This window comes from Chiloscyllium plagiosum, unplaced genomic scaffold (assembly GCF_004010195.1).
Source record: "Chiloscyllium plagiosum isolate BGI_BamShark_2017 unplaced genomic scaffold, ASM401019v2 scaf_59586, whole genome shotgun sequence".
Lineage (NCBI taxonomy): Eukaryota > Metazoa > Chordata > Chondrichthyes > Orectolobiformes > Hemiscylliidae > Chiloscyllium > Chiloscyllium plagiosum.
Genome location: NW_025206260.1, coordinates 1 through 11,377, shown reverse-complemented (window position 1 = coordinate 11,377; position 11,377 = coordinate 1). Strand labels below are relative to the sequence as shown.

General features: G+C 40.0%; 1 protein-coding gene across 1 annotated transcript; it reads right to left on the bottom strand.

Moving 5' to 3' along the window:
* Positions 1-11: 11 nt before the first annotated feature.
* Positions 12-7,894, bottom strand: LOC122546502 (the record flags this gene model as incomplete). Its single annotated transcript, XM_043685198.1, has 3 exons — positions 7,698-7,894; positions 538-662; positions 12-405 (listed from the first exon to the last, which is right to left on the bottom strand). Coding segments are annotated over exons 1-3 (716 nt in total), but the record flags the coding sequence as incomplete, so codon positions are not given.
* Positions 7,895-11,377: the final 3,483 nt, after the last annotated feature.

Here is an 11,377-nt window from a genome sequence, read left to right as displayed (position 1 = left end):
CACTGAGAAGCGTAAATATGGGATGTTCAGGGCGAATGGGCTTCGGAATTTGATTTAGTTCTGTGATAATCTGCAGAGAGCGTTTTGGTATGGCGGGTGGCTGAGTCAAATCACTGTGGGTTGTATGGTACCAAGCTTTACAATAATACGTGGCAGTGTCTTTCACATTCAGATTCTGAACTTCCAGTGAAAATGTCTTTTCTGCTGTATTTGTCCTCACAACAAATCGTCCTCCTGACAAGATCCGCTCTCGTTTGGTTCCAGTCTGTGTTTGTCTGAAGAATTCGCCCCGCTTCAAAGGAGATGCAAAGAAGCCACCATAGAAAACGCAGTTGATGTTGAGAGACTGGCACTCTTCCTTGGTGTCTGCTCGTGGAGTCTGTACCACTGACTGACAGAAAGATCCTGGAAATTAATGGGAGAGATATAAATCCGCACAGTGAAACTGAACCAGATGCAATTTCTATGATTTCTTCATGGATTCGGGGAACTTTGCACTAAATGTGTACAATGTCAGATTGTTCGGTCCGCACTTACTTGGCAAATAGACACACAGTGTAAGGACAAGAAGGAGTCCCATCGTGCTGCTTCCTCGTGCAGCAGATGATTTGCACAGTCTGGAAGGTGAAGGCTTCTCGGGGAGACGGAAGCTCCTAGCTGGACTGAAATACAGCAGAACGATCAAGTTTATTTGCAAAGGCCACTGCCCTTGTTCCGGATGTGAAATCCCTCCTACATTACTCTGACGCACAGGGGATGGGTTTGGTAGCTGTTCTGAGAATAGAGGCTGCCGTCCTACGTGCAACTAGAGAAATGAGCTGGGAAAATGGTCATGTGGTTTCATTGATGTTGTTCTTTGAGTTTGAAATGTTGGTCGAGGACACTGGGAATATTACACATACTACAAGACCTCACTCACTAAATTCTGTTGCAGCCAGAGACTCATGAACATTCCCCTGGACTGGGTACCAGGATTTTGGTTGAACACCTAATCTGGAGGAGCCCACCTCAGACTCAGTTAATCAGAATCGGTCCATCCCTTTAGAGTCATGTTCAAATATGAGATAACCCAGTCGAATTATCAGTATCGTGGAACACAATACGGAAACAACATCAAATTTTCATTTTAACAAATATCTCGTACGAATTTACATTTTGACAGCTGGATTCCGCAACTTAAGCCTGTTCTGACGTTCAGAAATATCAAGACTTCTCTGAATCCTCTGCTTGTCAGAATTCCCATAGAATCCGAATTATTGTTCACGATTTTTTAAAAGCAAGAATGTATCTAACTTTGCCTTGAAAATATTCAAATACCTGTTTATCATGCCTTTAGAAAAAGAGAGTTCCAAAAGCTCACAGTACTCTGCGAGGAAAGAAATAGTCTTTAACTTTGCCTTAAATGCTCGATTCCTCCTCCCCATCATCCTGGGATACAGAGTTCTAGATTCTCCTACAAGATAGAACTTTCTTTCCATGTTTACTCTATCAAAACTCTCAAGGTTTTGAATGTGCCAGTCGAATGGGCTTTTTCTCTTCTAGCTTCAAATGGACAAGTCTCAACTGTCCATCCTGACCTCACAAGTCAACCCACCCATTCGAGACAGAGGTACAGTATAAGTTCAGAAAACTGCAATCAATACATTCACACTCTTCTTAAATAAAGAATGCACTACTGCGCATAGCACGGCAGATGTATTCTCTCTCTCTCACACACAGACACACACACAGACACACACAGACACACACCGAAAGTATTCCTGAAGCAGTACCTTCCTACTGATGTACAAGTTTCTGTTCAGAATAGAACGGGAGAAACTATTACCACCGGTAAAATGTTCGACAGACAGGAGCCACAGATTTCACAGCGTGTGCGCCACAAGCAACGTGGGAGCCACCAACCCCGAAGCAGCGAGTCGGCCACGAGCCCCAGAGCTGAGTGTGTGCTGCAAGGCCTGGAAAAGGTGAAGGAAGCAGTGCGGGCTATCAGTCCGTCAGCAGCACCGCCAGTAAGCAGCCACGGTGTACCATATAGGCAGTGAGTATCAGGCACACACCTGTACAGGGGAAGCAGACCAGGACGTACCCTGGAGCAGTTGATTGTCGGTATGAAGAGGAATGGGGCCGAGATCAGAACGAGGCTTGCTGTTGGGTGCTGGAGTGGGATGTGGTACGTTCGTTCTGATCATGCGCTGAACTGCAATGACGCAATATCTATTTGTATTTTTAAAGTTATTTTCATCTCGGTTTAGTAGTGCAAATACTTCTATTTCTCTGCTGGATTCAAGAATTGTATTGAAGCACTTGTGTCAGTAATATGTCGCCATAAGAAGGCAGACATTGGAAAAGCTTTTCACTGTACTCTTTCAATGTGCACGTGACAATAAAACGATATTCTAATATTCCAATTTTGCAGCAGACATATTGTGAAAAAAAGGTAATGTGAGGATGAGATAAATGATTTTTTCACACAACTATCCGCACTGTTATGGGTGAATAGCCAAGAATGGGCTGGAGACAGGCTTAATTGTGACATTCAATAAGGCATTGAAATATTGTAGATCGAACAAGTGCGCAGGTCATGTGTGGACCTTTCATGAATTTGACACTAAGTTGCTGAATAGCCCCCTCTGACAGAGTAACGAAACGTGAATCTATGATTCCGTGAATTCCATTGGTGAAAAAGCAGAATATTCTATGAACTTTGCTAATTATTTCCTGCATGTCAGTAGTAACTTACCATACGTCATAGACTGTGACAAGCTTCGGTATATCAGAGCTCTGCAACTCTCGCCATTTAGATAATGTGCTTCTTCTTCCTGCCATATCTGACAATTGCAAATAGTTACATACAATGCTCTATCTTCCAGTTCTTTCCTCAATTGCTTATCCATTGTTTAGATCTTAGTCAAATTACTCAGCTTCCTCCTCTTGTGGGTCACTTACGTCACATTTTCTCCACTTTCACATCCTTGTGACATTTACCTCAATGGCCTGAATTTCAGTAACCCGGACTGTATTCTTCTGAAGCCAATAAACATGCTCCATGATTTTCAAAATTCACAGATACTCACAGGCAATCAGAGCATTGGGTCACGCTTGGCAACTTGTTTCGATACGTCCCATCGCTGCCAATCTAGAGACCAGATCTGGATCCAAATGTTTGAAATTTATCTGCCTACTGAATCTTTATTGATAGGTGGACTGTTGAGTTCATGTTTTTGTAAACATGAACTCAGCACACCCTTGCCTAATTAGTGACGGAGCAATTAGATGGCACTCCAGAAAGCAACCTGGCAGTCGTCTGACAATCTTCATGTTACAGCTTCTTTAGTCATTCACACAATGACACCAGAACATTGTCAGTACGTTGCAAGTTGTTTTTGCAGTGGCACAACACGAGAGGCAGTCAGTTACTTACAGGGGGAATGAAGACTGGTTGTTCATCCTGACATATTTTTCGGCACAGGATGAGTAGTTCGTCTTGGTCACAGATTATGCTGAACCCTTCTAGTTTTATGTTGTTTTTGTTAATATCGTTATTTTACTTTGCAATTGGAATATTTGTTGTTTTCGTTTGAGACTTTCAACTGAATTCTCTTGTGTAAAAGTAACGTACTCAGTGTTCCTAATGTGAAAGTGCTAACATAATATTTCATATTCAAGAATTAATTCCATTCAAAGATAATACATCAAACAGAGAAAATGTATATCACTTAAAGTTCAAGAAGAGACTGAAATGATAATGTGGTGGAATAAAACAGTGGGATCATACTTAAATAATTTATTTGTGCTTCTCCATCAGTCATTTCCAACCTTTGTTTGAAAAGGCCACACTCCATCGGAAACAACAATACCAATTAGACTGTAATCCGCTTTTGGCTATGCGTTTCACAAAATGGAACGAGTGAAATGTAACATTGCATGGGATTTCTATGCTATCTTTATATGCTATACCATAATGAATACATATCTCAAGTGTATAACACAATTTTAAATTTTGATCCGATTTTGACTTTTAAGGCCACCGTTTCAAATGCAGCAATGAAACTGAGAAGCTGGTAGCTTAAAATGTAAAGGCTCTGTCTCAGCAACTATCACGCCAATCTTTTGCAGAGAATATTTTTCATTTGCAATAAAATGTGAAATTTGTTTGTGTTTTCTGGCCCACAACATGTTTGTATTGGCTGTAATAGCTAAAATACATAACTTGAAAGACAAGGATAAAGTTTTACCAAATTAATTATATTTTCTAGAGACAAAACCACAGAATTACTCACAATAATATAAGAGTTTAGCATATACTTTTAAATAATATATTGTCACGTTGCACATATAACTTGAACAATCTTTTTTCTCTTTAAATCTCAACCTAATACCTTCAGCATGAGGGATAATATTATGTCCTTCCAAAAAATAAATTTCATTCGAGCAGTAGCTGCATTCATTTGTTTCCTGAAATAAATTTAATTAGTTCAAAGCATCGAAACAACAAATGACCTCCCTCGAGCCTACAATTATGAACAACAGTGTGAATTTCAGAGCATTGCAACGTGCACTTGGAGCGTCTGATAATAATGCATGGAATACCAGCAGCGAAGGCGTTTGACATTTATTATCCCACCGTCGGGGCTATCGCGTTCCAGGTAAAACATTGTAGTCAGTTTACAAGTGAGAGTATCATTGTTTGGTTCGATCAATGCTACAATTTTACCTGAAGCACATTTACATGTTCCAATTTAATGTGCTCTTTTCTTTCCATTCCATGGCACGACTTCTCTTTCACAGCATCATTGACCAATATAACGATATTAGTTTTGCCATTTCAGCATTCAACTAATTGATTTTTATGGCCTTAAGTTTTTTTTTTGGTATGGATGCTGTAATTTCATTCGTTTAAACGTGGAATGCCTTCATTATGAGAAGAAAGCACGTTATCAAAGTGCTTTCTCCGTATTAACTTGATGCTACCTTCTTGTGATGGTGGCCGTTCGATTGTTTGAACGATGTCACTGATCCCATGTTCTACTAGCATAAGAGGAAATAAATGCACTTGCGCTCATTTAACGGACAGGGTCATTATGAAGTGATTTGATTACACTGATATCATATTTTAAATACAATCACAGGAATTCACTGGCAATGCTATTGGGGGTGAATTACTGCAATGTTCTCATTATTTTTGTGCAAATGCAACGTAATGTGGCATTACCACTGTCCTATGATGAACTGGCATAGTGTTACTACAGTTTACATGAAGTACCCTTGTGTTACTAATGCTGTGATTCCAGGTGAAAGACCATCCCGTTGTTTCTGTGCAAAGATAGAAGTATTGTGTTGTTTTGACTTCTTCAGTTTATAATAACATGCTGTCAGGATGCTGCAGAAATGCAGCTGTTTAGTTATTGCCATTTTGGCATCAATTCTGTGGGCAAATAGTAAATATCATGTAAATATCGTTTATTTCATTAGTTATTCCCTCTGAAATGATGGAATAATTACTGTAAATATCTCATTGATTGAGAAGATTGAAACAAATGACGAATTTTACAGGATTCAATGAATTAGTTTATTGAAGCTGTTTAGTTTGGCGTGGAGGTAGTGACGTGGAATGTTCAATTGGTAGGACGCTCTTTGAGTTCTCCCCGTCAGTTATTTCCAATCATCCAGGGTGACACAGAAGAAACTAGATGATTATTCGTTTAAGAGCTCAAAGTGAGAATTGTGTGCCACTCCACAATCACACTCCAAATTCAGAGTAACGCTTTTTGATATTCACTCACTCCATTTGAGGATAAACTTGAGCAAGTTGTTCTCCATCTTTTCTAACAGCTAATCATGTTACAATAAGGCTTTCTATGTGATCACTTTAGAACCTCAGTGGGCGAGAAAATGTGTCCTTGTTAGGTTCCAAACTTCTGACTTCTCTTTGTAATCTACCAAATCAGTGATGTCCGCAATGTAACCCAACATTCGTTTTCTCGTTTATTCGATGCTGCTGTGTTGATTTCCACTTATTTTACATTCCGTGTTTCTTCTACAGGTTTAATTCTATTAAAATACATTAACATTCTATTGACCTGACGTAACATAATTTATCTTTTAATGGCAGAATGATTATTTATGGAGTAAGGAATGATTTCTATCTTAGGATCACAGATTAATCAATGCCCTCAACACCGTGTCGTAGAAAACGGTCCGGCATTTGGTTGGAAGTTGAACCACTAACGGTCCTGTACTCTCTTAAACACGCTCAAATATCCCTCTTCCTCTCTCTTGCTCTTTCTCATTTTTTGTCATTCTCTTTCTTTCTTTATCCCTCTTTTTTCTCGATCAACTAACTAATTCAGTGATTGCACTCCATGTTTCTAGTTTAATCATTATCAGCTGATTTCCTTGGTTGTGACATGATAATATCTGCAATGTTAGACAGGATGCTATAATTTATTTTGAGTTCAGTTTTCTTTTTAGTAGACGCCAGCAGTGTCGATTTTACATGAATTGTTCCAAATTTTGACAGTTATGCATGGTTAACGCTCGTTTTCAATTTTTAATTGACTGTTAGGCCTTCCATTTAAGTAAGTGGGAATGAAACATTGCACACAGAACTGATTGCATTCTTTGATCTGAGCAACGTTAAACACCAATAAGCACGTGCTTCCGAATTTAAAATGCGCATGATTTAATGAAGTAATACAACTATACGTGAGTTGCTCATGGATGTGGAAGCAGAGCAAGTTTAACACTTTTAGAATCCCTTCATTATTTTCTCAAACTCAATATTTTCCATGTGATTCTCTGAGCATTTCGTGATTTTGACCGTCGATCTTTCCAATGGGGAATAATTTTGCAGTAGATTGTAAGATTGAGCAAATTTCACTCTTCAGAAAAATGGATCTTTTTTCTTTTTAGTTTCCAAATTTCTTTTGCTTTATTTTCCTATTTCTCATTAGGAATACATTTCGATAATACTTTGTCAATATGACCATTATAGCATTTATAATCCTTCATTTCAGATTACACATAAAATTTCGATGCATTTTGTTGTATGGTGTTTGTCATTATATTAATTTGCATTCATATTCCGATGGTCTGTTTATATTCAAATCAGGAATCATAACATCCTTGCAGTGCAGATAGAGCTCATTCGACTCATTAGGTGTGCTGTGATGCTTGGCAGACCGAGACACCAAATCCCCGTAAAACCCACATTCATCATGGTTAACCCACCTAGCCAAAGGTTTCCTGGATATTATGGGATAATATAGCATAAGCAATCAAACTAACCTGCAAATCTTTAGACTGTGGGTGGAAACTGGAGCACTTGGAGGAAACCCACGATACATCGTGAGAATGTGCAAACTCGACACAGGCAATCAACCCAGGCTGGAATCAAACACGTTTTCTTGGTGCTGTGAAACACCACTATGCTGCGATGCCGCCCTAAGGCAAACAGTTTGCATGTAGAAATAACTGCCCAAATGTTAATTGGTAATTTCAAATTCAAGCTCATGTCTCAAACGTATTGATTTCATTCAAAACTTTGTAGAACAGTTCTCGTTATCTGCTGATCTCAGACGCTCTTACTACTCTGCTTTCTACATACATCTATACATGTTTCTCTGGCAGATAACGTTACAGTGATTGTGATCCTTTCCCAAAGAAAATGCGGTCTTTCTATTTGTATCATTTATTACCTGATGTTCATGGCGATGGCAGATCTCCTGGTCGTGGTAACTGCTGTAATGTTAAACAGAGTTGCTGGAATTAACTTCTCAGAAACCTTCTCGTTCATCACTCCAGTGTGTAGTGTCCATGATGCAATCCTCTGCACAGCTACTGATTGTTCAGCATGGTTGATGGTTACTTTTACCATTGATCGATTTCTGGCCATTGCTCGTCAGAAGATGAATATGAAGTACTGCACGGAACGAACAGCATCGTTGGTTATTGGAATCGTGACTGCAGTCAACTGCATAAAAAGTGCCTTTATGTTTTTTTTTATTAATGAACTTACCTACATAATTAATAATGTACTCTGGTTGTGCGACATAAAATTAATATTTTATGCGTCGCCTGCATGGGCAGCGTATGATTTGATTTGTACCATTTTAACCACATGCCTTCCATTTAATCTGATTTTATTGCTGAACATTCTAATTGTCAGACATATTGTGGTGGCTAATGGAGCCCACAGAAGACTCTGGATTCAGAGTTGTGGAGAAAATCAGAGGGATTGAGAGATGAAAAAATGAAAAAGTTCCATGGTTTTACGATTCGCTATTTTGGGCAGCTTCATCCTGTCATATTCGTTAATTTTAATAACGACCACCTATGTCTGAATTGCGAATGTAACCTTTTTCTCAGGTTTCACTTTAAGCCAGTCAGCGTTTATTGAGCAGGAAAGTGGATACCTGCTGCAGTTTATGAGTTCCTGCATTAATCCATGTATTTATGCTGGGACTCGGAGTAACTTCAGAGCTGAGTTAAAGAATGGTTTGAAGTATCCACTCCTGATGAAACTCTGTAATCTTTGAAATAATAAAACCAAACATAAATCAATTTTAATTTGCAAACTTCGTCTAATTGACCATAATACTCAGATATTCCTTTCAAAGTCGCGTTCACTCTTAGATCCTTTCTGAATTGGTTAATTTCGGAATGCCGACGGCATTACCCTTTTGAATGCTGGCACATTCTGATTGGAGACTCTTCTGAGTTAGATTCACGTTTTCTTGCCCGTACAGGAACTGGTTTATGGATTTCTCAAATCTCCGACGATGCAGTAATCACTAATGATCCTCGCAGACACGAGTCCTTTTCTTAAAATTATTTTGTTTGCTCCTTGCCGGAGGGAAGTTCAGACTCAAGCACGCTGGTATGGGTCCAGAGTAATGTCTACTCTGCACCAGGTAACAACGGGATCTGGTCACATAGATGTTTTTTTCCAAAAGTCAGAAATTATTTCATGGTCTTCAATAGGTCCCATAACCCCAGGTTTCCTTTTACTGCATTGAAATTTCACGAACTGCCTTGTTGGAATTCGGACCTGGGTCCCAGAATATTCCATGGGCTTCTGGATTAATACCACTGGGCAATCGCTTCCTTAATCTTTCATTGTATGCCTAATTGTATATCAAGCAGTTGTTTCCAACTCGAATGTAGTTTCCCAATTTGTAGTTCTACTTGCATTCAAAGCTTGGATTGACACTCCACCGTCCATGGATGCATGCGTGGACTCTCTTGAAGGAATGACAGAAGTGTCCAGACCTCCCAGTACTGGTCCAATTCCTTGCACTTTGCTTACCAATGCATGTAGACGTTACCAGCTCGTCGGTGAACAGTCTTGCGCCCAAACTTATTATTCTCTGCTGGAGGAGAGACATCACTGCACTCACAGAGGAAAAAAAACCGTTCATGATTCAGTAAGAAGGATGGCAGCAGCACGCAGCTTCACAGTCGGGGAGGCGATGGTCTCATAGCACTATCACTAACTGTCAATAGAAAGTCCAAGATCACATTTAGATCACATGGATTCAAATCCAGCCGTTTCAGACGGTGGAATTTGAAAGAATTAAATATCTGGGATTAAGAGTCAACTGCCTGGGAAATGAAAAACAAAATATGATTCAATAATGTTTATCAGGCAGATAACTGCCATTCTTACCTAGTCTGGCGTACGTGTGACTCCAGACTAACAGTAATGTAGTTCTGCTGCTTTTAACTCTCCTAAAGTACACCGTACACAACTGTCTCGGACACATTGATCATGAAATACACATTAAAATGTTGGAAAGCCAGTAGCAAACCCAATAGTTCCTTTTCGATTCTGGCGCATTTCTTCTGGTGGATGTTGATCTCCTTCGAAAAGTAGCCAACTGGCAGTTGAATCCCAACTGCATGTTCTTGCAGGAGTACCGCTCCAACACCAACGTCAGTAGAATTGATGCTGAGTTTAAAAGATTTTGAAAAGTTTGGTGAAGCCAAAACTGGTTTGGTGTTTAATAGCGATTTCAAATGGTCGACAGCCTCCTGGAATAGTTCTGTCCTCCGAAACCTTGTGTTCTTCTTGAGCAAATCAGTTAACGGTGCCACTACGCTGCTGAAGTTTGCAACAAACGTCTGATTGAATCCGCTGTGCCCAAGAATCGAAGCACCTCTTTCTTCGAGGCTGGTCGTGGAAACTTTTCGAGGTCTTCGTCTTTGCATTCCTTGGGGTCATCCTTCCATGGCCGATGTCATGTCCCAAGATCGTCACCTCTGCTTTTAGGAATTCCATTTTATTTACGTTTATTACCACTTCTGCCTCTCATAATCGTTCCAAGAGCTCCGTCAGCTGTACCATGTGATCTTTCCAGGACTTATTAAAGTTCTCTACATGGTCCAAATGGACTACACAGTTTGTTCACCCAGCCACAACTCTCTTCATGAGTCTTTAGAATATGGCGGGCCGGTTCTTCATTCCACAAGGCGTTACTTTAAACTGATCTAGCCCATTTGTGGTTACTAACGCAGAAATTGCTTTCGCCAACCCTGACAAAGGTACCTTCCAGTAATCACGCGTTATGTCCAACTTGGTGATGTAACTGGCTTGTCCGACTTTCTCGATGGTATCCTCCAATCTTGGAATTGGATATGAGTCCGAATTTGTAATAATGTTGACCTTCTGATAATCCACGCAGAACTTTTGAGTCCCATCCGGATTGGGAAATAAGAGGATCAGCGAACTCCTCTCGCTTTGGCTTGGTTCGATGATGTTCTCATCGAGCATGGCCTCCACCCCCTTCTGGACCTGTCTGGTTTTGAAAGGATTAAGCTGATAGGGGTGTTGTTTTATTGGAGCAGTATTTCCTATGTCTACTTCATGTACAATAGCATTAGTCCGCCCCATCTGATTCTTACATATGTCTGTGTGCTGCAGTAACATATTTTTGAACTGCATACTATGCTCCTGAGACAGATAGCTTGCTAACCCATCCGACGCCCGAAAGACGTCTTCATCTTTTAATGTATTTTGAGGCACTTTAAAACCCATATCGTCTGGATTTGATTCCTCCCTCTGGTGGACAGTAACTAACACCTTTTCTCTAATTCTTTCTCTCCAGTGTAATACGGTTTAAACATGTTCACATGACAAACGCAGTATGTCTCTCTTTCTATCTGGCATCTTTACTCAATAGTTCGCCTGAGTCAACTTTTTCTCAATTTGATAGGGACCACTAGACCTGGCTTTGAAGGGATCTCCTATCACTGGTGACAGTACTAATACGTTATCCTCTCAGGAAAACTTTAGTGTCTCCGAGCTTTTATCTGCCACCTGCTTCATTCTATACTGTGCCCTCTCCAGGTGCTGTTTACCTAACTCATCTCCTCAGTT